General features: G+C 48.7%; 1 protein-coding gene across 3 annotated transcripts in view; it reads right to left on the minus strand.

Annotated features, from left to right (window-relative positions):
- CRTC3 (CREB regulated transcription coactivator 3) overlaps positions 1-26,126 on the minus strand; it is a 98,805-nt gene extending 72,679 nt beyond the window's left edge. Inside the window, exons 1-2 of one of the 3 annotated variants that reach the window (XM_017337564.4) lie at positions 25,511-26,126; positions 16,870-16,968 (exon numbers count right to left, since the gene is read on the minus strand). In XM_017337564.4, coding sequence (XP_017193053.1) covers positions 16,870-16,968; positions 25,511-25,642 — 231 coding nt within the window. In that variant the 5' untranslated portion in view covers positions 25,643-26,126. The remainder of the gene's footprint in view (positions 1-16,869; positions 16,969-25,510) is intronic. The other 2 variants (XM_089310741.1, XM_008275316.5) reach the window with 2 other exon arrangements.
- Positions 26,127-27,828: the final 1,702 nt, after the last annotated feature.

The raw sequence follows: 27,828 nt of genomic DNA on the forward strand, positions 1-27,828 counted from the left end.
TTTATTCTCTCAAGTCCCATTTCTGATGGTCACAGATTTTCTGGGCATACCTGCATACAGTCAACTCTCAAAGTTCTCTATATTCAAAAACACTAAGTGTTCAGGTCTGTGTAGGAGAGGTCGTGCCTAGGAGGCTGTGAGGCCTCCATGAGACGTTGCCAGGCAGCCGTGGTCACCCATCAGCCCCTTGGCCCGTGTGATTCAATTTTGTGCTTCAGTAAATATGCAAACTACTTTATGTTATGGACTTCAGAGTTACTCTTGAATACTCAACAAATGCTTGGAATGCTAGATTTCAAAAGGCTGAAGTTCTCTTATAGTTAAGGTAATAAATATCCAAGACAATCAGTGTCAGAAATTTCCTTAAATGAATCATCACTGCCAGAAAGCAGCAGAACCATGTGCGACAGCTTGCACGTTTCTACGCTTTGGAACAGCACTTGGCCTAGTGGTTAAAGCGCCAGTTAGAATGCTCACATCCCACAGCGCATAGTCCGGGTGCTTCCTGCTAATGTAGACCTGGTATGGCTCGAGGAGCTGGGCCCCAGCACCCGTGTGGAAAACCTGGTTTGAGTTCTTCACTTGCAGCTTAGGTCTGGCCTAACCCCTGAGGTCAGAGGCATTTCAGGAGTAAACCAGCTGGCAAGTGCTGTCTTTCTCTCTACCTTTCAAATTAGAAAAAAACAAAACAAAACAAAACAAAACTAATTTCTACTCTGAATAAGTCGACTTGTAGAAATTTATGATCAGAAATAGATGAGTCATACATTAAGGTATTTATTATTATATAATTCATAATACAGGAAAATCAGAATCAACAGAAATGTTCAACCTTTGGGGAGAGGCCATAAACATTAACTCATATAAGACAGAATATTATTTAGTCATTAGAATTGTGGTTAACAAGAATTTTAATGACATGGATAAATAATTATTATGTAACAGCAGGGAAAGAGAAAAGGAGCCAGGATATAAATACGAAGAGCGATACCACCTGTATAAAGACACATGAAAAATAAACAAAATGAAAATTAAATGGCAATTTCTACTGGAGGAAATATGGCTAGTTTTTTCTGTTCTTTTTAAATTTCAACATTTTCCAAATCGTATACAATGAGTATGCATTATTTTTATAATGAAAAACAAAGAATAAAGGACAAAGCTATGAACAAACATAATGCACTACTTTTCCTGAATATAGAAGTTTAAAAATAGAAGCTAAAAAGGAAAAATAAGAACAGAGCCAATGTTGTTGCTGACAGTTACTGAGTTCACACCCAGTCTATCATACTTGATTTTAGCTTCTTAAATAGACAGTAATTCTCTGAATTATCCTTATAAACCAAATGATACATCAGGCACTCTACATTTATTAATGAATAAATTCAGGACAAGTCTCGCGTGCTGTTAGTGTGATGCGGAGCTGACCGGAACAGTTCCAAGAGTCTTCCTAGCGTCTGTCCTGTCTGGACAAGGCAAGCAGGGCTGGGGACAGTGGCACTCAGGTCTGCAATCGTGGAGAGCAGAGGCGTGCACGTGGAAGTGCGTGAACGTGGACCGGCATGAGTGGCACCCCGGGGTGGACACAACAGCACCCCCAGGCCAGCCACTCTCAAACTTGTTTCCTGCCCCCCACACAGGGCCTGTGTCCCAACAGGCAAGGCCAGCGTGTGGCCAGCCCTGGGGCACAGCACCGTCCTCTCCCGCACTCTCCTACTTCTCAACGTGTACATGAACAGCAATGATGCTGCAGTGGGACAACCTTGCTTGAGCTCTAACAATTTTTAAAAGTAATTCTGAAGCATTGGCACTTTATTAGTAAGAACAAGTTACTTGTGACACAGCTCACAGCAGGGTCACACCCATGAAATAATGCCCCCTATTTCACAAATGCAGAACAGAAGGCTTAATCTTAAAAAGGGACACCCTAGGGCCGGCACTGTGGTACAGAGGTGAAGCCGTAGCCTGCAGCATCAGCATCCCTTTGGGGCGCCGGTTCAAGTCCCGGATGCTCCACTTCTGATCCAGCTCTCTGCTGTGGCCTGGGAAAACAGTGGAGGATGGCTCAAGTGCTTGGGCCCCTACACCCATGTGGGAGACCCAGAAGAAGTTCCTGGCTCCTGGCTTTGGATTGGCATAGCTCCGACCGTTGCGGCCACCTGGGGAGTGAACCACTGGATGGAAGACCTCTCTCTCTGTCTCTCTGCCTCTCTGTAACTCTTTCAAATAAGTAAATAAATCTTTAAAAAATAATAATAAAAATAAAAAGGGACATTCTTCTGGGAAGTGGTCACCTGGTGCTTAGCCAGCCTGGGGCAGAGGTGGCAGTGAGGGCCGAATGAGAGGAATGAGCCAAGGGTTCTAAGGATGCTTATTACAGTGACTCGGGCATACATCACAAAACAAAAATGCCAAAAATGCTGGCACCTGTATGATCTCCGTTTTAAGGTGGGGAAACTGAGGCAAAAAGCTGCTCTGTGACTTTCCCAAGGTCACACAGCTGGAATGTGGCAGAGCCCCCGTCTAAATTCAGAGCCTGACCCTTTGCCCATCAGACCACGAAGCTGCCCTAAAGCTTCTCTTGCAAGGAAAACGGATGTCGTCAGTGTAGTCCGCACGGAGTTCCGTTTCCAGCAGGGCCCGGTCTCACCCACGGGACGGACTTCTCAGAGGCCTCCCACCTCTCCAGCTTCTCTGGCACAAAGACACTCAGTTGAGGGAGCACCACTCAATCTGCTGAAGTTCTCTCTGGGGGCTCAACGTGGGGACCTCGAGCATCCACACTGTGCCTGGCCCTCCACTGCACACAACGAGGGGCCTGCAGAAGGCAGAATGGAAATGGCAAGACTCCGGGTCTCTCACTCAGGCGCTCATGAGCACAGATGCTCCTCATTCAGTACCCAGGGCCCGCGTGGCCTTGCCCCATCCATAATGTCAAACAAAGACTTTAATCCAGGCTACTGGAGATTCACGAGTTGTCTACTTCTCTCTCTCTCCCTCTCTCTCTCTCTCTCTCTCTCCCATGCTAAACATCTCCTGTTCAACACATGTGGTTAGATAAAAAGGAAGGGGAAACAGTACTATTCCAATCTGTATTTGAAACACAACAACCATAGTCTTGGTCACAGTTCCTATTTTGGGGCAGATGCACATTCCAAAACTATTAAGTAACCCGCTAACTTTCTGTGCTTCTCACTATTTCCTTAGACAGAAGAGGAGAACATGCTGCTGGAAGTCAGAATCACAGGCAAACCCGCAAACAGATGAAACACCAGAGACCGGAAAGTCACAGTTGCAAAGCGCTTGCTGTTTGGGAGGTATGGACTCCTGACCAGAATCTAGATAGAAGTCAATGTCATTCTCCGAAAAAGAAAACAAGACCCAACAGAAAACTGACGACATCAGTAATCGGTGGAATGCTTTCCTGGAAATAATTCATGCTGAAATAATTCGTAAATGGGATCTTCTAAAGCCCACGCAGAAACCCAAGGTCACTGCCCTATCTCATTATATCTAACAGTGTTTGGATGAAGCATATTGTTTCATGGCTGGCAGAGAGCAAGCTGTACCCAACAGCAGGGCTGGCTAAGGCTGATGACCTTGGGAACAAAATTCCCTCTCACTTTTAGGTTTTGAGCAGATGACTATGCCACAAAAGCCACAAACTATGATGAATGAACACACAAACAGAATTGAGTTAGTGGCTGGGAAGGAATCAGTTATCTTTACACCGTAGCTCCCCTGTCACACTTGAGTTCCCAAATCCCGTGGTCAGTGTCTCCAGGCCTCCTATAATCTCAGCTTATCTCATTAGACAACTATTATTATTATCTCTGTTGTATTATAATTATTATCCCTGTTATGTATTTTTTCCCCAATAGGCTTAGAGAGTTGAGAAAATGTCCCAAATCATAGGTCGAAAGAGTGGCAGAACCAGGACCCAAACCCAGGCCCGTTTGGCAGCATGGCCTCGTCCTGGGCGGGGCCCACAGGAAGCAGAGGCTTTAAGGCAAGTCGTGGCCAAAGCTCCAGGAGACAAAAGAACCAGAGAGATGGTCAGGAAACAGGAGGAGCTGGGAGGTGGCCTGAGAGACACAGCCATCTCTGAAGACCATTAGATGGCACAAGAAGATACTCTGAGCTCTCCAAGGAGACTCGGTCTGTGACTCAGGACAGAGCCATTTGGGAAAGAATCCAAGATTCCAAGGCCATTTGTGGCTTGCAGCACAGCAGCCTTTCTTCAGAGGGCCTCTGGTTCTGGACACCAGGCTGCTTTTGTCAAACAAGGCCTGGACGGGCTGCAAACTCGCTCCTTTCCATGTCTCCTATGCCTACGACAGAGCCCACTGGAGTAGGTGCTCAAGAAACTCCGCTGGATTTATTCAGGTATCGTTCAATGAGTGATATTGGAGGAGAAGCATCAGCTCCTCTCTGCGAGGAGGGAGAGGTCAGCAGACCAGCAGAAACCCTTCCCAGGCCAGGGAAGGCTGTTCACCCAGGCAGCCACTTAGAGGCGCACGCTGTGACACGGCTTCTCAGAGTCACCACCACCTTTTGCGGTGACGTGCCACGCACGAGAGATGTGACTGCAGGCATCCTCTTCTGAAATGCGTGAACCTCACAGGAGTTAAGCGGAGGCTAAAAGTTTCTGCTAGGAAGTTTAAGCGAGCGCTTTTCTCATCGTTCCAACAGCACTTTAGCCAAGACACTGAAATGTGATGTGCCGATGAAGGGAAGGGCGGAGGAGAGCACTGTAAAGCACTGAGCCGTGAAGGGGGAGTGAAGATGGAACAGGGGCTGAAACTGGGAACCACAGTGCAGCGAGCAAGCCCCCTGTCCAGGGCAGTGTTGTCCAACAGGACAGCCACCAGCCACGCGTGCTGCCGGGCCCTTGAAATACAACTTATGCAACCAAGGAACTGAACCTTTAACTGTATTTAATCTTAATTAATATACATTTAAATAACCACCTATGGCCAAGCACTATTTGTTACTCCATTGCTGACTTCTTCTTAGTACTTTTTTTTTTTTTTTTTTTGACAGGCAGAGTGGACAGTGAGAGACAGAGACAGAGAGAAAGGTCTTCCTTTGCCATTGGTTCACCCTCCAACGGCCGCCGCGGCCAGCGCGCTGCGGCCGGCGCACCGCGCTGATCCGATGGCAGGAGCCAGGTACTTCTCCTGGTCTCCCATGGGGTGCAGGGCCCCAGCACTTGGGCCATCCTCTACTGCACTCCCTGGCCACAGCAGAGAGCTGGCCTGGAAGAGGGGCAACTGGGACAGAATCCGGCACCCCGACCGGGACTAGAACCCGGTGTGCCGGCGCCGCTAGGCAGAGGATTAGCCTAGTGAGCTGCGGCGCTGGCCACTCTTCTTAGTACTTTAGTTTGTAAAAATCTACGATTATTCTGCATTCTTTAGATCCTTATAACATACCTATCAAGTAACCATCATCACCATCATTGACAGATGAGGTTCACAGAATCCTGAAATTTGCCTGAGGAGACTCAGGGGAAGGTGGGTGCACTCACTGACTCCAAAGCCGGCCAGACTAGCATCAAGGAACCACACCTCTAACTTTCAGAAAGAGACGACAGGTGCAGGCTGTGTTCACCTCGTGGTTCTGCCCTACACCATTTGGGGACCAGCCCCTCTTGTTTCACACCTCAAGGGTCTCACCCATGTGGAATTCAGCTCCCTGGCCTTGAGAGTGTTCCCTGGGCTGTGGGTGGGCAGGGCTCATCTTCCTGCAAACCTGCTTCTGCTCCCTTCCCCCAGCCTCAGTCTCCCACATTTCTGAAGCAAAGCAAGTGTTTTATACATAAACATAAATTTTAATATATATATAGTATATATTTTATTATAAATTTGACATGAATATATAAGTTACAGTAAATGTAAACTTTTTCTGCTTTATATATAGTCTAACTGAGCACTGTTAATGTATCTCACAGGTTTTTTAAAAGATTAAAAAAATTTTTAAATGGTTAGAGTTTTTAATTTAAATTCAATTACTAATTATAATTTTATCAATTCTGTTGATTTAATTTTTCCTTTTTTAATTGAGAATTTCTTCAGCTTAGTATATGATCAATTTACACACACACACACACACACAAACACAGTGAACTAATAGTGAACACAACTCACACGTCCAGCAGTAAGGGAGCAATGAAATAAGCTGTGCTATATCTATGTGCTACCTTATGCCGTATTCACGAGATAATGCTTCTTGGAGATCATTTAAACACATGGGAAAATATTCAAGACAACAAAAAAGGAAGCTACAAAATTATACATGCAGTATGACACTGATGTTAAAAGTCCTAAGTCACTTGGGGCTGGCGCTGGAGCAGTAGGTTAAGCCTCTGCCTGTGGCACCGGCATCCCATATGGGTGCCAGTTCTAGTCCCGGCTGTTCCTCTTCCAATCCAGCTCTCTTCTATGGCCTGGGAAAGCAGTAGATGACCCAGGTGCTTGGTCCCTTGCACTCCCGTGGGAGACCTGGAAGAAGCTCCTGGCTCCTGGCTTTGGATCAGCGAACTTCTGGCCATTGCGGCCATTTGGGGAGTGAACCAGCCGAAGGAAGACCTTTCTCTCTGTCTCTCCCTCTCACTGTCTGTAACTCTACCTCTCAAATAAATAAATAAAATCTTAAAAAAAAAATACTAAGTCACAGCAAAACTATCCAAAGAAAAAGACAAAATAAGAAACAAAGATGTTACTGTTCTCTGTAATAAGAGTATCACATTTCTAATCAGAAGAAAATGTCTTGAAAATTTGTCTATGGATATCTAAAAAGCTATTTTAGAGACTAAACTATAAAGAATAAATTTTGATCTATAGTAACTGTAATTTGTTTTTTTAAAGATTTATTTACTGATTTGAAAGAGTTACAGAGAGAGAGAGGGGTGGGGGGGGCTCTTCCATCCATTGGTTTACTCCCCAATTGGACGCAATGGCCAGAGCTACGCCGATCCGAAGCCAGGAGCCAGGAGCTTCTTCCAGGTCTCCCACACAGGTGCAGGGGCCCAAGCACTTGGGCCATCTTCTACTGCTTTCCCAGGCCATAGCAGAGAGCTGGTTCGGAAGTGGAGCAGCCAGGTCTCGAACCATTGCCCATATGGGATGCTGGCGCTTCAGGCCAGGGCGTTAACACACTGTACCACAGTGCTGGCCCCAGTAATTCTAATTTGTTAATGTGTCATTGTCCACTATCTTTATTTTGAATATTGAATTAAAAATCTACAATTGTACCGTTCTCAAGGACTTGGGCCATCCTCTACTGCTTTCCCAGGCCATAGCAGAGAGCTGGATCAGGTGTGGGGCAGCTGTGACTCAAACCAGCACCCACATGGGATGCTGGTGCTGCAGGAGGTAGCTTTACCCATTACACTACAGCACTGGCCCCCAGATTGTTTCTTAAATTAACTAGATCTAGGGGCTGGCGCTGTGGGTGCTGGTTTGAGTCCCAGATGCTCCACTTCCCATCTAGCTCCCTGCTATGGGCTGGGAAAGCAGTGGAAGATGGCCCAAGTCCTTGGGCCCCTGCACCCGTGTGGGGGACCCAGAGGAAGCTCCTGGCTCCTGACGTAGGATCGGCTCCGGATGTTGTGGTCATTTAGGAAGTGAACCAGCGGATGGAAGATTTCTCTCTCTCTCTCTCTCTCTCTCTCTCTCTGCCTCTGCCTCTGCCTTTCAAATAAATAAATCTGTAAATTAGTTAGAATCTATAAACGCTGGGTTATAAACAAGATGATGCAATTTTGTCAAAATGTAGAAGTCAAAGATGTAAAAAGTATGATTGGTTACAGTGCGAGAAGCACTCAGTTCTCTCTCTCTGACTGCCGGATGATCTGGCCAACAGTGCCCCTGCTGTCATAACCACTGGAACCAGGTAGCAGAGAGAGGTCCCTCCCCTAACTAGAAGGGACAGCCCTCACCCTCGGGGCAGAAGATAAGCCCACTTCCTCCTCTAAGCCTCTCGGGTGCCCTGCTAGGTCCTGCCTGGACGCTGAGGTGAGGGCCGCAGCCCTCGCCCTGGCCTGGTGACCCATGCCTCACAGAGGATATCAGAAGGCAGCCTGAAAAGCTGGCTCACGTTGACCCATCTGATAAGTGTGTGTTCACTGTACAAGGCTCCACTGAGTTAGAGGAAAAGAATGTGCTTGGAGATTCTCCATTAGGATAGAAAATCAGTCCTTAACCAAGTAGTTCTGCTTTTACCAACCAATGTCATTGTAAGGCTTAGGCGAAAGAACAGATGTGGAAACGTTTTGCAAACTGCAGATTGATCTAGAAATATTGAAAGGAGTAAACAAACGGAACACATGCAAGAGGCCTATTGCACACCGTGGTGACCATGGCTAGCAACAGCATACTGTATACCCGAAAGTTTCTAAGACAATAGATTCTCACCACAGAAAACAAACAAAATAGCAAGCTGTGAGACAACGTATATCTTAATCAGCTTGATTAAGCCATTCCACAAGGTACACACACAAAAGGTCTACAAAAAGCTCATGGAAAATGTGTATTATAAAAAAAGCTACATATGGATTTCAAAAATTTTTGCACCACAATAAACCTACCTTTGAATTCCATTTTCTATAAATTTTTGAAATACCCTGTATACAAAGCATCAAATTGATTGCCATAAAATATATATAATTTTGATTTATAAATTGAAAATTAAGGAAAAACATAAAAGGGGGAGGATTATGTGTACATTGATTATTTAAGCAACTTAGCTTGAATCAAAATCTGTGCTCCTGTGCTCCATATTATTAAGATGTTAATTCTCCTCAACCTATCTACAGGGTCAAGTCCATTTAGAAGTCCAACAATCTTCTTTGCAGCAATCAACAAGCTGATTCAAACTCTATGGATGAGAGAAGAAACTAAAATAAGCAAAGCAATTTTCTAAAAAAGAATGCTAGAGGACTCCCCCTACCTGATTCCAAATCTCCCCATAAAGGTGCGGTAATCAAGACAGGCTGGGCTGGTTTTAGCAGAATGAAAGACAAAGAGACCTATGGAACGGAAGACAGGGTCCAGAAATAGACCCACACAGATGTGGTCGATTGATTTTCAACAAAGACATCAGGGCAGTTCAACAGAGAAAGGCAAGGCTTTTCAACAAATGATACGGGAACAATTCAAAATCCTTATGCAAAAGATCTGGGCCTTAAATCCACACTTTGCATTTAAAAAAAGTAACTCATAATTATCTAAGTGTAAAACCTGCAACTATAAAACTTCCAGAAGAACACATAAGAAAATAAATCTTCGTGACCTTGAGTTAGGCAAGGAATAGTTATATAAGACACAAAAACACAAACCATAAAAGAACAAAGTTGAAAAATTATACTTCATCAAAATTTAGAACTTTTGCTATTCAAATTTTGTTAAGAATATTGAGACCCACTGACAAGATTTACTTTAAGGATAAAAAAGATTTTATTAAGAAAATGAAAAAGGGGGATGGTGCTGTGGCACAGCGGGTTAAAGCCCTGGCCTGCAGGGCCGGCATCCCATATGGGCGCCAGTCCTGGTCCCAGCCGCTCCACTTCTGATCCAGCTCTCTGCTATGGCCCGGGAAAGCAGTAGAAGATGGCCCAAGTGTTCGGGTCCCTGCACCCGCGTGGAAGACCTGGAAGAAGCTCCTGGCTCCTGATCAGTGCGGCTCTGGCCGTTGCAGCTATCTGGGGAGTGAACAGGTGATGGAAGACCTGTCTCTCTCTGCCTCTACCTCTCTCTATAATTCTGTTTTCTTGTCTTGTCTTGTCTTTTCTTCTCTCTCTCTCTCTCTCTCTCTCTCTTTCTTTCTTTCTTTCACAGGCAGAGTTAGACAGTGAGAGAGACAGAGAGAAAGGTCTTCCTTCCATTGGTTCACCCCCCCAAAATGGCTACCACAGCCAGCGCACTGCACTGATCTGAAGCCAGGAGCCAGGTGCTTCCTCCTGGTCTCTCATGCAGGTGCAGGGCCCAAGGACCTGGGCCATCCTCCACTGCACTCCCGGGCCACAGCAGAGAGCTGAGCTGGAAGAGGAGCAACCGGGACAGAATCTGGCGCCCCAACTGGGACCAGAACGCGGGGTGCCGGCGCCACAGGCAGAGGATTAGCCTAGTGAGCCATGGCGCCAGCTATAACTCTTTCAAATAAATAAAATAAATATTTAAAAAAAGAAAGAAAATGAAAAAACAAGCCACAGACTAGGAGAAAACTTGCAAACATATAACTGACAAAGAACTGGTAATCTAAATATGTAAAGAATGCTCACAATTTACCAATAAGAAAATTCACAGGATGAATGGGTAAAGAAAATGTGATTACATGTACAAGGAATATTACTCAGTCATAGAAAAGAATAAAATCCTCTCAGCTGCGGAAACCCGCATCAGCCTGGAAGACATTATGTTAAGTCAGGCAGAGAACAATAAATACACGTTCTCATTTACATGTGGAAGTTTAAAAAGATGGTCTCCTGGAAGTAGAAACTGGAAGAGCGATGACCAGAGGCTGGACAGGGAAGGAGAGTGAAGGGAATGGACGTGGGCTGGTTCACGAGTGCAGCTGGATAGCAGGAGTAATTTTTTTTTAGATTTATTTATTTATTTGAAAGAGTTACACAGAGAGAGGCGAGGCAGAGATAGAGAGAGAGAGAGAGAGAGAGAGAGATCTTCTAGCTGCTGGTTCACTCCCAATTAGCCGCAATGGCCAGAGATGCACCGATCCGAAGCCAGGAGCCAGGAGCTTCTTCCAGGTCTCCCACACGGGTGCAGGGGCCCAAGGACTTGGGCCATCCTCCACTGCTTTCCCAGGCCACAGCAGAGAGCTGGATGGGAAGTGGAGCTGCCGGAACCCGAACCAGTGCCCATGTGGGATGCCAGCACTTCAGGCCAGGGCGTTAACCCGCTGCGCCACAGCGCCAGCACCAGGAGGAATAATTTCTAACATTCTACAGCACAGTAGGGTAACTACCTGAAAACAATTAGAGATCTCAAAATAGCTAGCAGACCAGATTCTGAATGTTCCTAACACAAAGAAATGACAAATATCGGAGGTAATGGATATGCTAAGCACTCTAATCTGATCATTATACATTGTACACATGTATTGAAATATCACACCGCACCCCATAAATATGTACAAACACTGTGCATCAGTTAAGAAAAAACATATTTTTAAAGGAAAATTAATTTTAATTTTGTCCGACGTAGACAAGAGATCTGAAGGGACATTTCACCGAAGAAGATATAAGAATGTTAGTAAGCATACAAAAAGATGCTCAACACCATCAGTCATTAGGAGAACGCAAATAAAGGTCACAATTAGCTATTGCTACATATGCACTAGAATGACCAAACATTTTTAAAACTGAAATGCCACCACCTCACACTGATTAGGATGCTAATAGTCAAAAGAAAAGAAAAAGACAAAATCCCAGGGATGGACAAGGGTGTGGAGAAACTTGAATCCTGGTGTATGTGGGAATGCAAAATGAGAGAGAGCAGGATGGCAGCTCCAGCCTTAAAAACAGAATCTCCACGTGATCCTGCAATCCCACTCCTGGGTACATACCAAAGCGAAACAAAACAAAAACCAAAAACCCATGCAAGCACAGACTTGAAAAGATATTTGTGCATCATGTTCATAGTAGCATTATTATACACAATAGCCTACAGGCAAAAGCAACACAAGTGTGCATTTATGGATGAATGGACACACAAAATGTGATATACACAATACAGTGGAATATTATTCAGCTTTTTTTAAAAGGAAGATAATTGTGTCACATGCTACAGCATAAATGAACCTTGGGGACATTATGTTAACAGAAATGAGCCATTCACAAAAAAACACAAACAGCATACAACTGCACTCTTGTGAAGCACCCTGGTGAGGTGCAATGGTGGTCCCCAGATGCTGGGAGGAGGAAACAGGGAATTTCTGTTCAATGGGTACAGTTTCAGCTTTGTAAGATGAAAAAGCCCTGGGGACTGGTTACACAGCAACATGAATATACTTAATGCATAAAATATACTGGACTGTATATTTAAACAGGGGTAAAATGGTAAGCTTGGGGCAGGTGCTGTGGTGCAGTGAGTTAAGCTGCCACCTACAGCGCCAGCATTCTGTATGGGTGCCGTTTCAAGTCCCGGCTGCTCCACTTCCAATTCACCTCCCTGCTAATGCTCCAGGGAAAGGAGTGGAAGATGGCCGAAGTATTTTGGTCCCTGTACCCACATGGGAGACCCAGAAGAAGCTCCTCGCTCCTGGCTTCGGATTAGCCCAGCTCCAGGCAGCTGCAGCCATTTGGGGAGTGAACCAGTGGATGGAAGATCCCTCTCTCTCTGTCTCTCCTTCTCTCTTCTGTAACTCTGTCTTTTAAATAAATAAATAAATCTTAAAAAAAAAAAAAAAAGATGGTAAGTTTTATGTCACATGTGTTTTTAGCCACAATTTTTTAAAACCAGCTCCCTGCTATTGGCCTGGGAATGCAGCAGAGGATGGTGCAAATCCCTGGGCCCCTGCACCTACGTGAGAGACCATTAGAAGCTCCTGGTTCCTGGCTTTGGCCTGGCCCAGCCCCCGCCATTGCAGCCATTTGGAGAGTGAACCAGCAGATGGAAAATTTCTCTCTGTCTCTCCTCTTTAACTTTTTCAAATAAATAAATTAGCAAAAAATCTCAAAAAATAAAAAACAAACAAAAAGGATGCAATGAAGTAGGTTGAATTATATCTACCCAAAAGATATGTTCAAGTCCTAATTCCTAGAACTTGTGAGTGTGACCTCATTTGGAAACAGAATCTTTGCTAAGGTAATCAAGTTAAGATGAGTCACATTAGATAAGGATGATGACCGGGATAAGAAAAGGGGTGGGATTTGACTCAGTGGGGTTTTTTTTTCTTTTCTCTCTCTCTCTCTTTTTTTTTTTTTTTTTTTTTTTTTTTGACAGGCAGAGTGGACAGTGAGAGAGAGAGAGACAGAGAGAAAGGTCTTCCTTTTCCATTGGTTCACCCTCTAATGGCCGCTGCGGCCAGCGCACCATGCTGATCCGAAGGCAGGAGCCAGGTGCTTCTCTTGGTCTCCCATGCGGGTGCAGGGCCCAAGTACTTGGGCCATCCTCCACTGCACTGCAGGGCCACAGCAGAGAGCTGGCCTGGAAGAGGGGCAACCGGGACAGAATCCGGCACCCCGACCGGGACTAGAACCTGGTGTGCCGGTGCCGCAGGCGGAGGATTAGCCTATTGAGCCATGGCGCCGGCCTCTTTTTTTTTTTTTTTTTTTTTTTAAGTGTATTTATTTGAAAGGTAGCTACAGGGAGACAGAGAGGGAGAGGTAGATCTTCCATCTGCTGGTTCACTCCTCAAATTGCTGCAACAGCCGGAGCTGGGAAGGTCTGGAGCCAGGAGCTTCTCCTGGATCTCCCATGTGGGTGTAGGGGCCCAAGGGCTTCGGTGCTTTCCCAGGAACACTAGCAGAGAGCTGGATCAGAAGTGGAGCAGCCTGGACTTGAACTGGTGCCCATATGGGATGCTGGTGCCACAGGCAGTGGCTTTACCTGCTACACCACAGCGCTGGCCCTGGCACAGTGGTTAAGTTGCCACTTTGGACACCTGCATTCCATATCCAAGTGCCTGGTTCAAGTAATAATCCTCTACTTCTGACCCAGCTTCCTGCTAACGTGCACCCAGGGAGGCAGTAGCTGCTCGTTCAAGTAGTTGGGCCCCGGCCACCCATATGGGAGACCTGGAGTAAGTTCCAAGCTCCTGGCTTCAGCCTGGCCCAGCCTGGGACCACTGTGATCATTTGGGGAGTCAACCAGCAGATGGGAGCGCTCGCTCTCCCTCTCTCTCTCGCTCTGCCTTCAAATTAAGAGTGAAAACAAAAATCTTTGAAGAGAGAGAAGGGAGAGGGGTACTTGGATACAAAGAGATACAAACAGGGAGGCAGATCAAATGACCACAGAGCCAGGAGCAGCAAGATGGAGCCAGGGACTGAGGCCTGCCAGGACAACAGAAACCAGAAGAGGCAAAGGATTCTTCTGCGGGCACATAGCGCCCGGTCCTCACCTTGCTTTGGGACCTCTGGGTTCAGAACTGTGAGAAAAGAATTCCTGTGTTAAGCCTCTGAGCGTGTGGGGCTCTGTCACAGCCGCCCTGGGATCTGGGGCGGTGTGGGTGAATCTCAGACGCGATAAGCCAAGCGGGAAGAACTCAGAGACTACAAACTCTTGAGTCTATTGTCAGGGAGCTCTGGACAAGGGTGAGACCACGGACCAGCGCTTTCTGGAGGCTGTAGACGAGAGTGAAGACTTACTGCCAAGGAACACAGGGAGCATCCGGGGTACTGGAATGGTTCTGTGTCTGGATTACAGTGGTGACTACGTCCAGCCGCACACCTGAAAGACCTAATGTGTACTCTACGTAAACCGTATCTTTTAAGTTTACTTAAAAAAATCTCTGAGCCGGTGTTGTAGCACAGCAGGTTAAGCTGCTGCCAGTGACACCAGCATCCCATGTGAGTGTGGTCTGAGTCCTAGCTGCCCTGCTGCAGAACCAGCTCCCAGCTAATGTGTCTGGGAAAGTAGTGGAAGATGTGGGAGACCCAGGTGGAGCTCTGGGCTCCTGGCTTTGGGCCCAGATCTGGCTGTTGCGGCTATTTGGGGAGTGAACCAGTCACTCAGGGATAGAAGATCTCTTTTTCCCTCTCTCTTTTTTGAGCACCAAAATAAAAATAATGCATATAAATGATACCCCACTGAATTAAACAGGAACCATAAAACTATATACAGAGATGGATAAATTATGAATAAACTGCGAAGTCACTGAGGATCAGGATAAAGTACCTCCTGACAGAATCTTTACTTATTACAAATTAGGATAAGGGTACTGTTAGAGTGGAAAAGGCAGAGACGCCACCGGAACCGATAAAGGGAACGCCATCAAGATTGGGACAAATCAAAACCACACACTTGAGGGGACACGAAAGCAACCTCATGTCTGTGCTACTCTGGCCAAAGATGCATCATCACAAGAAGACACACCACACAAGCCCACGAGGCACACTGCACAAGACAGCGCCTGTCCTCTTCAGAAGCGGCAAGGTCCCAAAAGTCAAAAGTGCCTCTGTTAGTGTCCACAACCCGAGAGTCAGAGCTGTCCCCAACTCAGGAGCACTTCAGACAGGGATAACGAGGCACAGGTGACTCTGCACTGGACGCTTTCGCTCTCGAGGACAGCACTGGGACACCTGGTGACACCTGAGTGAGGGCTGCGGCTCAGGAGGCTATAGCTCCCTCCCTGATGATGTCAGACAATGTCCTGGCCTGTAGCAAACACAGGGAAATACCTCACTCTCAAGGGCGAAGACAGCTATTTGTACTGTACTCCCAACTTCTCTGCAAGTCTGTGACTGCTTCAGAGTAAACACTATAGGCTGAGTAGCCCTTACCTGAAATACCTGGGACCAGAAGTGATCCATTTTTCTGAGTTTTTCAGATTTTGAAATATTTGCATAGGCTTCACCAGCTGAGCATCCCTAACCCGAAAGTCCAAAATTTGAAATGCCATTCCAGTGGACTCCAGGGCATTTCAGATTCTGGGTTTTTGGTTTGGGGATGTTCCCACTGTATTAAAAAAGAATCCTGAGAAGACCAAGGAATAGAAATTTATTCCATTCCCCAGTGCATTGGTGGGGGTAACTTTCTCTGAGGTTAACAATAAAGTATCACAAAATCAGTATCTTAAATACAGAAAACCTAGACAATGTTCTCTCTTTTTTTTTAATGTTTATTTCCATGTATTTGAAAGGTAGAACAACAGAGAGAGAGAGAGATTCCATCCACAGGTGTACTCCCCAATACCCCAAATGCCTCCAACAGTCAGGGAAGGGCCAGGAGCCTGGAACTCCATCAGGGTCTCTGATGCGGGTGGCAGGGGCCCAAGCACTTGAGCCATCTTCTTCTGCCTCCCAGGATGCATCAGCAGGAAGACGGACTGGAAGCGGAGGATCCGAGAGTGGAACTGGCACTCCGGTACAGGACGCGGACAGCCTAACTCCACAGTGCGACAATACCCACCCCAGGGCTCTGTTTCTGAAACGTGAAATCCAGTATAAAGCAAAACCCTACTTTATTTGGATACTGAATGTCCCACTGGCCAATATACGGATTGCTGGGTCTGTGAAGGTAGATCTCTAGCATGGGCAGCATTATGTAAGATTCCAAAGTCATTACAGTAAATACAAGAGTCCAGTGCAAGTGGGTACAAACATGTGCTACTGTGCTCTTTCTAATCTCTGCTATATTTAAGAGTTCCTCTTGGCTCTCAAATGAAAGTCCCCATTGAACACCATAGATCTGCTCTATGTAACATCATCAAACAAGAAACCCGTTTCTAAAGCTAAGGAAGAGGAGTGCTTTTCCAAGTACCTCTATACTGAGATGAATCAAGTTGCCAGAAGAAGTGTGTTGAGGTAGCTCATTATGTTTTTTCTGTTAATTACAAATTGAAATGACTGTATTTTTTTTACAGATTTGGTTAAATAATTACATTTTAATTTCTTCAGTGACATTCAAGTGAATTCCACCTGTTCGGTTTCCTTTACTATGGCTACTAGAAAATTCTAAATTACTTATGTGGCTCATGTTGTATTTCTACTAGACATTGCTGCCTGAGACCAACCGTGAGATAACGTTATGTCATGCGTAGAAACTACGAAAGAGAGTATCGACAGACTTCCCAGGGGAAGGCTGAACTTCCCTCGGCCCAGCTTATCCTCTGGGATCTAATGTTTCAGGGGATGCTCTGCCTGTCTTTTCACATCCCCTCAGCTTCCCGAGAGCACACGTGTGGAGGTACCTGGAATTCCGGCGCACTGCTCCGCAGCTGGCTCACGTTGGGTAGGGATCCTCCATGGTACTGGGTGAGGCGCAGTTGCTGAAGCTTCTGAAACTGAACCTGGAAACAGAGCCATTTCAAGACCATTGAGAGGCGACAGCAAAGATCTCCACGAGCATCAAAGTACAGCGCTTGGCAGTGGAATCGGTTAAGAATGAAAGGCGTGGCTTCAATCTCTTCTCTGCTTCCAGGATCACAACCTTTAGGTTTCCAGTGCTTTCTGTTTTGTTTTTTTTTTTTTTTAATCACTCTACTCATGTTTTCAGAAAGAACATACCCATATCCCACGTGCCCCACGTGCCCCACGTGCCACAATAGTGAGGTGTCCTTGCAAGGCCTCTCAGTGCCCAAGTGTAGGCAGCCAAGCACAATCTTTGATGGCAATAAAAGAACTTAAAGGGAAATGAACCCTGCACATGAGCTGTTTCCCCTCCATGTTCCTTCCCGGCTCCATTTATGTTTCTGTGTGATAACTGCATAGCTGGGGCCACAACCTAGGCATGACCTTGCACGCTCACCTCACTTTTTCTGTGCCACCCCCTAATCGTTTTCAAAGGCTATGGGACATTTCTTCTCCTGATCTATTTCTCTAGAATGCATTCCAAAGACAGCCTACTGAATCCCTGCACACGGGCCTGCTGAAGGCCAAGCTCGCAGGTGTAGAATGGACCCCGCTGTTTCCATCTGCCTTTTTGGGAAGGTCTTCCTTACTTCAGGTTTCAAAAGGCAGTAAACTGGTTACAGATCTTGTAAACCCCGGAGTGGTCCAATCTGGTCCTTATGAGTTCTGTTTGTAAAACAATAAAGGACCTTTGTGGTTACATAACCCTTGGCACTTATAATTCGTAAAGAGAAGAAAGGGGCTGTGGATGAGAGCTCAGAGGCAGATTTCCACCCTTTCATCTCTCTCTGGCTTTGTCTAAGACTAAGGAAGATGCACAGAGCTGAGCCAGGCACGGTCCTCAGGTGTTCCGCTCACTCCGTTCCTAGCCCCGCAGGGAGACTGCGTTATCCTGCTTCCCTGGACCTGGCAACCCCGACTCCGGGTGCCCGGTGACTTGCCCAAGGTCACACGGCTCACCTGTCTTTCTCTAGGCTCACATCCCTACTCTGGCCATACTCCTGCCCTTTGTTCCACTTCTCCCTCAGCGGTCTCAACAAAGCGTGCAGGCTGGGGGACCAAATGCACTGCTGAGCTTAGGAGGCGCTCTGATGTTGCTGGGTTTTTACATTTAGTCATGAAAAATGCCAAACATAGACAAAGTAGAGATAAGTGTCATGAAACCCCATCCCTCCTCTTCCAGGTTCAACAGTTTCCAACTTGAGCCCAATCTTGATTCCTCTTCACCCCTCTGCTCCCCATAACAGCCCACTGAAAGAAACCTGTCGCCCTCCTATGGCTCTATATTCCAACATGCAGCTCCAAAACCCAAGGACTTCCAACTGTTTGGTGGCCTTAACTTCCTTATACCTTATAAAAGAAATCAAGTACTACCTACTGCGCCGGGAGGTGGTTCTAACCAAGGCAGCAAAACCCACAGCTCAGAGTCCAGTGTGAGAAGAACGTGGTGAGCTTTTCCCATCTGTAGCAGAGTAGCAAGAATAGAGTCTCCACTTCCCACTGGAACGTTCCAAAAGCACTTAACAGAAGCGTTTTACTCTCTGTTCTTGGACATGCTCTAGACAAAACTGCCGGCCAGGGGCAACCCGTCCCTTAGACGCAAACTTAGCTGCGCGTCAGGTGCCGTGCCGGGCACTCCTGACAAGCAGGAACACATGCCGAAGCTCTTGCCTTCCCAGTGTTCTCCCCGAGGCCCCCACTCTCACCCACAGCCTTGTCACTTCCACCGAGCGAGGGACCCGGCTGCATCTGAGGCTAAGCTGCACTCCCAGGTAACTGCTCACCCCACCAAGGCACCCATCTTCACAGCCTTCAGAGACGGCTGAGGAAAAACACTGGACTTGGAGTCAGAAGCCCTGACTTTGTAAGCTGGAGCTCGCGTGTGGTTGGACAAATTATTCTAAGAGAGAACAGACATGCCGATGATGCGTGAGAGATAAAGTGGGGGACAATTTCTCGCGCTATAATCATTCCAGAGAATATCCTTGGAGACCTCTAAAAAACCTGAGTTATAATGCAATTTTCCTCCCTAGAAATTTAGATTTACTGGACCAGAAAGAAAGTTGAGCTTTCTTCAACACCTTCACGTTTACAGAATAAAAATGAGGACCCAGGAATGAACAGACTAAGGCAGAGGTCACAGACGGCCGCCCATGGGCAGATGTGATCAAACGAGAGCTCTGTGTGGCCCACAAGATGCTGACCCGCTCAAGGTTTTAAATTGTCATTTTAAAAATTGGCAGATTGTGGGCAGGCATTTATCTTAGTGGCTAAGATGCTAGTTAAGATGACCACGTCCCTTATCAAAGTCTCTGAACTTGATGACCTGCCTCCAGCTCCTGACTCCAGCTTCCTGCTAACGCAGTCCCTAGGAGGCAGCAATGCTGGCTCGAGTAATTGGGTCCCTACCACCCACATGGGTGACCTGGATTACATTCCTGGTTCCTGGCTTTGGCCTGACCCAGTCCTGACCATTGTGGGTATCTGGGGAGTAAACCAGCAGATGGGAGCTCATTCATTCTCTCTCTCTCTCTCTGTCTCTGCCCCTGTCTCTGTCTATCTCTGCCCCATTCTCTCTCTGTCTCTGTCTCTATCTCTGCCCCATTCTCTGTCTCTGTCTCTCTATCTCTGCCCCATTCTCTCTCTCTGTCTCTATCTCTGCACCCCCTCCCTGCTCTAGCTATCTGTCTCTCTGCCTCTGAAATAAAAAAAAAATAGGTGATTACATAAAAGCCTGGAATTCCAACTTCTCTTTGCATCACTAGTTTTTTGTTTGTTTGTTTGACAGGCAGAGTGGACAGTTGAGAAAGAGAGAGAGACAGAGACAGAGAGAAAGGTCTTCTTTTGCCTTTGGTTCACTCTCCAATGGCCGCTGCGGCCGGCGCACCGTGCTGATCCGAAGGCAGGAGTCAGGTGCTTCTCCTGGTCTCCCATGGGGTGCAGGGCCCAAGCACTTGGGCCATCCTCCACTGCACTCCTGGGCCACAGCGGAGAGCTGGCGTGGAAGAGGGGCAACCGGGACAGAATCCGGCGCCCGGACCAGGACTAGAACTCGGTGTGCTGGCGCCGCAGGTGGAGAATTAGCCTATTGAGCCGCGGCGCCGGCCTCCAACTTCTCTTGATTGAAAGCACTGAACTCGTGTTCTTGCACAGCAATGCTGAGTAGAGAAGAGAAGAGCTTCCCTTAAACAAGGCTTGGGTTCTCCTGCTTGTCCAAGGCAGCTACAATCTGTCACCTAATTCCTGGCCCCCTCTGCTCACTTTCTCACCAGCCTCTCCCTAACCTTTCGCCTGCTGTCACACATCTTGGTGGAATCTCCTTTAATGCCACCATGAAATGATATCCAAACTCACTAATTCCTCTTTCAAAAAGTTGCACAAACCCAGTCAAAAATCCTAGCAGGCTTTAATCCATAAATCAACAAGATAATTCTAAAATTTATAGATGTTCAAATGATCTAGAGTAGCCAAACCAATTTTTAAAAATAGCTAAGTGGGGCTGGCACTGTGGCACAGCGGGTAAAGCTGCTGCCTGCAGTGCTGGCATCCCATATGGGTACTGGTTCAAGTCCCAGCTACTCCACTTCCAATCCAGCTCTCTGCTGTGGCCTGGGAAAGCAGTGGAAGATGGCCCAAGCCCTTGGGCCCCTGCACCCGCATGGGAGATGGAGAAGAAGCTCCTAGCTCCTGGCTTTGGATGGGTCCATCTCCAGCCATTGCAGCCATTTGGAGAGAAAACCAGTTGATGGAAGATGTCTGTCTGTCTGTCTGTCTGTCTCTCTCTCTCCTCTGCCTCTCTGTAACTCTGCCTTTCAAATAAATAAGTAGATCTTAAAAACAAACAAACAAACAAACAAAAAAAAAACGACAAGTTTGTAGACAAACAGGAGCACATATACGGCCAACGGATTTTCAACAAAGACGCCACAGCAATTCAATGGGGAAAGAAGCCTTTTCGACAAATGCTGCTGATACATTTGGATTTCCTAATGGAAAAAAAGTGGTTGAGTATACAGACATTTGGCATGACAGCCAGAATAAAACCCCAGCTCTGCCTCTCGCAGCCAAACAACCACACCTATCAGAGCCTGAGTGTGCTCATCCCAGATCGGGGGAAATTCTAGCTGCACGTCCGGCAGGGTCATTCGGAGGACTACATTAGATAACACACGTAAAGGGACGTCACAAACCCCGTTTTTCTAGTCCTCTCTCGGCTCCTCTCAGGGGCTTATTCTATAACACCTATTGTTTGTCTATTTTTACATAAAGAATAGTGATTTTTCCCAAGCCTATTTGGTTCAAGCCAAATTAACCTCCAGGTTGCCGAGCTCATGATCTGGTGGCTTCTCAACACAAGTTGCCCGTCACGGCCAAATGTCTTGAACAAGTTTCTGACCGGGCCTCCTACGCACTCCTCAAAGCTCACAACCTTCCGTCTCCCCAGCACCCTGTGAATGCAGCATCTCTCACCAAGGTTACCAACGACCAAAGGACACGTCCTTATCACGTCACACCAAGTCAGCAGCGCTGGGGTGGGTCGGCTGACATTCCTTCCTCTTCACCATGATCTTCCTGGCTTTTCTTCGGCCTCCCTGGTTGCTCATCAGTCTTTGCTGGCTCCTCCTTCTCCCCTCCCCTTGAAATGGTGGGACTCTGTGGGCTTCTCCCAGGCCCTTTTCACAGAGATCACAAACTCAAATGCCAACAGTTGCAGAGTGGGGAAGATAAGTAAGTGAAGCCATCCAGCACCGCTGGGAGGACTACTATAGGGAGTGGTGGGGACTGTGACCACCCAAAGGCCACATACGTGCCTTAACGACTGGGACAGCCACTGATCATTGCCATGCAGAAACGTGAAGAGAGCTGCTAGATGCTATCATTCTTCCAAAGAAGCCAGTGTCCAGATTTTAATGGAACACTCTCAATACTCACTGAGGACCCTAATTTAAAAAAAATATTGGCCGAAAAACAACAGCAACAACAAATCCCACATCAGAAGGCCACGTGCAGAATGCAGGCCACCGATATGCAGTATCTGCTCCATAATTTCCTCCTAGGCCCGTGAATCTACTGCAACCACATACCAGAGCCCCGAATTTGCACCGTTGGCGCAGCTGTCCCTCCCAGGCTCCGACAACCGCCTGTGGAACACCTGGACCCACACGCTTCACAGGCACACGAACCGCCGTATGCACAGTCAAACCCTGCCACTGCGTGTTCCATTCGATCCAGCACACCCTGGAACGGCTCGAGCTGTCCCACTTCCTCCCTCCCCTCACGCAGCCACCAACTCTGGTCCTTTCCACCCCCCAACTATCAGCGAACACTCCCCCCCCTTCAATGCCACCACCGTGTTTCCTAGGCATGATGGTCTCCACCCAGCTTCTTTGCTGCCGCCTCTTTTATTCCTTTACCACCTTGGAGCTGGAGGGATCTTTTAAAAAATGCAAACCTCCCCTGGTCCGGCCCCTTCAATGACTTTCCATTGTCCTACCAATCGAGTCCCAAATCCTGCCTCTGAACCTTATCCCTGTGAGCATCTTGCTGCAAACCGCCCTTCGGCTCCTTGCTGACCTCTGTTCCCTGTGCCTGAAACACACACTCCCTCCCTCCACACGTATACCCTCAAACGCCTCCTCCACTCCCACCGATCCCTTAGGCTACTAGAAGAGGCCAAACATGCCCAGAACTCTTTTTTTTCTGTTAGGGCATTCATCAAAACATGTCCTTACTTGTTAGATGAATGTCTTCCCTATTAAATCCTAAAGCCTTTGGGGAGAGGGTGTTTTGCTCGGTCACTACCGCATACGCAGTGTCCATCCTAACCCCTGGTACACACTAGAGATTCAGTACGAATGTGTTGAACACACTCACAAGATCTTTGAAGGAAAGCACCATGTCGTCACTGTCCACTGCCCGCGCACTCATACCCCACGGACTGCATAGTAGGCATTCAAGCAGTGGCCATGAAGACACGAACAAATGCACGCCCCTGCCTGCAGCATCCCCTCTCTTCTCTCTCCTTCCCATCCCAGCCACTGTGACCCACATCAGCCTCCTAGCACCCCTTTTCGAACATTTCCCACGGCTTCCTGACAAGGCTGAATCTTTAAAGCCAGATTTTTAAAAAGATTCTCCATAAACTAGTCCATCCCAATTACAAGGCAAATAGGATTGCCTGCTAACTGAACGACCGGCTGTATTATACAGAGAACGTGAAGTCCAACACCAACTCACAGGGCCAAGAGTACCCAGACCAGTGCCGACATCCACACCATGAATGAGCATGCCCGACGGGCCAGCAAGGGCAGGTCAGCACACAGGCCGCTCAGCTGCCTTCCAGAACGAGGCGGGCTCTTCTCCCGCTGGGGTCTTTGCAGCTTGGATGTTCATATGCCTGGGGATCTAAGAGTTCTCTTTCAGGGGTGTTTCAATTTTGTGATTTATGTTGGAAAAGAACCCTTAAAATGCTTAAACAAGCAAATATCGGTCAACAAATTCAATGTTATCATTTGCATATGTGCTTATGAACAGTGGACCCAAGCAGTATTAGCTCACTTGCAACTGACCAAGAGTGGAATTAATATGTAAATGATGCCCTGTAACTGGCATAAGGTCATAATGATTTTGTAGTAACTAGAATAAAGTAGTCATTGAATGATCACAAGGGCCACTGTTGATTAGCCTTGCTATACTCAAGTGAACCTGAGTTACTGCATAGGCACCCTGCTCACCCTCAGAGCCTCAATTCAGTTCGGTTAAATAGCATTTGTCACAATAAATTAACATTCACTTGGACTCATTGTGTTTGTAACTCTGAGTTTATTCCATACATGTGTTTTGGTTTATATAAGCAAAGGACTTGTATACAAGTTAATAAGTGAACACTGAGGGTGCGTGAATAATCTTGGCCTTTAAAAGAGTTTGTACATTACTCATGAGCTCACCTTTTAGGGATGTTTTATAGGGGATTCATGAATTGAGTGAGAGATTGGATCGACTCAAGATAAACACATATAGTACACACATTTGTATGTAAACAATGATTGCATCCACACCACCACAGGCCCCGACACTGTCCTCTGTTTCACCCGCCAGTTCATTTCAGTGTGCTCTGAGCTTCTCAAGCTCATCCTTGACTCTAACCAAGGTCACAAATGCAAATGTCTGTGGGTGCCAGCAGGTGATGAATGAGGGAAGCTGGTCAGGGCACGAGAAAACATTTTCTTGAAATCTCCAGTTCTTTTTCTCTCTCCCTATTTTTTTTATTCCCCCTCAGTGTGATAGAGATATAAGTACAGGAAACATTTCACTCCCCCCCCGCGACTTCTCCACACCACCTCCATAAACCCATACATAGCAACTGGCCCCCGGCCCCCGGCTCCAGCCTCCAGCCTCAGTGTGGGGGGCAGTAAGGGGCTGGTATGGACTGTGGCAAAACCAGACTTCACGCTCCCTGAAAGGGGGAACGCCACGAAGTTACAGCCCCTGGCGGACACATGTGGGGGATTTAGGATGAGTGTGATCACGTCTCCCCACTCTAACATAAATCAGCAAATATATAAAGTTGGATTTTTCTGTGAAAATTTCCCAATGAAGAACTTTAGCAACAACTCCCAAAACGTTTCGTTAACACTGCGCTAGCCACACAAGGCGCCTGCAGCTCAGTAGGGGACCCCAGGTTTGCACCTCTGCTCTCAGCTCGCCCACCCCACCCCTCCCCGCCCCCTGGCATCTGCAGAGCCTCCCCCTTCATGCTCCCGATGGTCCTTCAAGGTCAGCCTTTGGGAGCCTCAAGGCCTGCCCGCTCGCGCAGACCCTGGCGGCCACTGCTGCGGGCCCTCCATCCTCCCAACCTCGCCAGGTGCCAGTCCCTGCTCGCGCCCGGCTCGTTCCGCTGGGTCCCTCCTCCTCGGTCGCCAGCGACGCTGTGCACCTTGTCAGTTCTCGCTACACATCCAGAGCGGAACAAAGTCAACTGGACCAGAGACAGCACCTCCAAGCAGGAAGGGGAGCCTCGCTCTCGGCTCGCAATCACATCAAGGTCCCAAGACCCCCAAGCCACCTGGGGCCGGGCTCTGCGGCTGCACGCCGAGGCCCGCGGCGCCCGCGGCCTTCCACGCCGACAGCCCAGAAGGGTTCGCCGGGGGCGGGTGTCCCGAGCTACGAGAAGCGGCGCTGCCCGGGGCCGCCGCGCGGCTCGCTCTGGCCTCCGGGCTGTTTGTGCTTTCCGCTCCGGGCTCCCGGCCGGTGTCCACGCACGCCCCGGACCCTCCCACCTCCACCGGGATCGCAGATGGCCAGCGGGCGTGGGGAGGCGGGGGAGCGCCGAGGCCGCGGCCGCTCCGGCCCCGCTCCCGGGCTCCGGTCCCCGGGCGCCGCCCTGGCCCGGCCCCGCCATCGCTCCGGCCCGGCGACCTCTCACCCGCCGCGCGGGTGCCGCCCGCCCGCCCGCCTCCCGCGCCGGCCCCGGGCCCTCACCCGCGACAGGGTGAGGTCGGTCATGAGCTGCTCGAAGGCCCGCGTCTCCTCGGCCTGCCGCTGCGTGTGCAGCGCGATCTTCTCACTGAACTTCCGCGGGTTGGCGCTGCCGGAGCCCGGGGAGGCGGCCATGGCGCGGGCCCGGCGCGGGCAGGACGGGGAGACGGCAGGCGCGGGGGCCTGCGTCTCGGACCACCCGTCGGTCCTCAGGCCGCCCCAGCCGCCGCCCGAAGCCCGTCGTCCGGCGCGACCCGGCAGAGGCGCCGCAGCGGCCCCGGAGACAGCGAGCGGCCGGGCGCGCGCCGAGGTCCGCCCCCGCGCGCCCGGCCCCGCCCTCGGCGCGGCCCGCCCGGCCCGGCCCGGCCCCGCGCCGGCGGGCGGAGGTTCTGAGGGCTGGAGGCTGAGGGCTTCTCCCGGCCCTCCGAGCCTGCCGCGGGCCGTGGACCGGGGGAACCCGGGGGAACCCGGAGGGCCACGCTGGAGGGCCCGGCGTGTGGAGGAGGAGCCGGGTGCCCCGGTCTGAGGGACGCCGGCCCCGCACCCCGCCCCCGCCGACCTCAGGGGTGAAAGCCGCCCGCGGAGGGGCGCGCGCGCTCGGCCTGGGCCTGGCGGCCGCCCCGCTCCCTCCGTCCCTCTCCCTGACCGGCGCTCCTCAAGCGCAGCCCCGAGTTTAAAACCGTCTCGTTTGGCACCGACTTCAGAGAGCCGCCCTGGCCTTGGGGCAGCCTCATGGCTCCGCGGCCGCGGCCCCTGTTCCTGGGCTCCAGGCGGCCTCTCCAAGCCCCAGCTTGTAAACCCGGCCGGTCAGCCTCAGAGCCTTTTGCCCTGCTGTGCGCTAGGGAAGGCGAGGAGTGGAGCCCCGAAAGTGACAGTAGTGGCGCTGCACACACTGTCTAGAGTCAACGTATCAGGACATTTTTCTGGGGCCGGGCTCTGGTCCCTTGGGTCACCCTGGAGTGCCTGAGCTCCAACCGTGGCTCCTGACCCCAGCTTCCCCCCAGTGCCGGCCCTGGGGAGGCCACCACTGCTGCCTCCAGTGCCTGGTACCCCCCCCCCCCCGTGGAGACCTGGATTGAGTGCCCCGCTCCCCGCTCCAGCCTGGCCCAGCCGCAGCCTTTTACCCTGCGTTAGGGACGTGGACCCAAAGAGAGAGCCATCTCAATCTCTCTCAATCTCTCTCGATCTCTCTCTCCCTCCCTCCCTCCTCTCTGTCTCTTCGCAGTCTCAATTTTTTTTTTATTTGCTGTAAATACTTGGAATTTTTAAAAGATATCTCGAGAGAAATCACCGTGTTCAGATGAATGAAAATATTTACCATTCATGTTTTTTTTTTCACATATGATGCAAGGATCCATGTGTCTAAATTTTACGAAAATTACATCATGCTGAATAATCTTTTTTGCAACTTTTCACCTACCAACATGTTTTCGAAACTTATTTGTGTCGGTGGATTTGTTTTCAACTGCTGTGTGGTATTTCATTATGTTTTCATGGGCTTCTCATATGTGCTAGCTGGCTGGATTAGAGAACTTCTTGGAGTATCTCTGTTAGCTAGAGTTTTGATTGTTTTATGAATTCTAATCTTCAGTTGCATTTGTGCTATTTACCAAGCTTTTTATTAACTGTTTATTTTCTGCTTTCCTGTTATATTGTCTGGGTTCAGTTTCCAAGAACAGAATTCATTCCGGGAAATAAAATGGCGTAAGGACTGTTTGGAGCACTGAAGAAGCCAGCTCTGGCCTGATTGTTCAGGAATGAGGCTAACAGCCTGGGTGTAGAACTCCGTCACTGCCACTGCTTCTTCTTTTTTAAGATTTATTAATTTATTTGCAGGAGAGACAGAGCGAGAAAGAGATCTTCTACCTACTGGCTCATTCCCCCAAATGGCTGCAATAACTAGGGCTGGGCCAGGAGCCAGGAGCTCCATCCAGGTCTCCCACACGGGTGACAGGGACCCAAGAAGCCATCTTCGATTTCCCAGGGAGCTAGATGGGAAGAAGAGCAGCCGGACTGGAACTGGTGCTCATGTGGGATGCTGGTGTCGCAGGTGGCAGCCACCTCTTCGAAAATCAGCAAGCCACCTACTGAATTGGAAAGCTGTTACTACATTTCCCAGCTCTTGAACTAAACCGGCACAGCAGTCTCCCCTTAGCCAGTTTCCCTTTCTCAGGATTCAGTTACCCGCAGTCAACTAAGGTCAAACAATATGAAATGGAAAATTCCTAAAATTGTTTCGTATAAGTTTTAAATAGCATGCTGCTCTGAGTAGCGTGACGAGCTCTCCTGCTACCCCACGCCCTCCCGCCCTAGATATGAAG

This window comes from Oryctolagus cuniculus, chromosome 12, assembly GCF_051225735.1.
Source record: "Oryctolagus cuniculus isolate XC-2025 breed Fujian yellow rabbit chromosome 12, ASM5122573v1, whole genome shotgun sequence".
Taxonomy (NCBI): Eukaryota; Metazoa; Chordata; class Mammalia; order Lagomorpha; family Leporidae; genus Oryctolagus; species Oryctolagus cuniculus.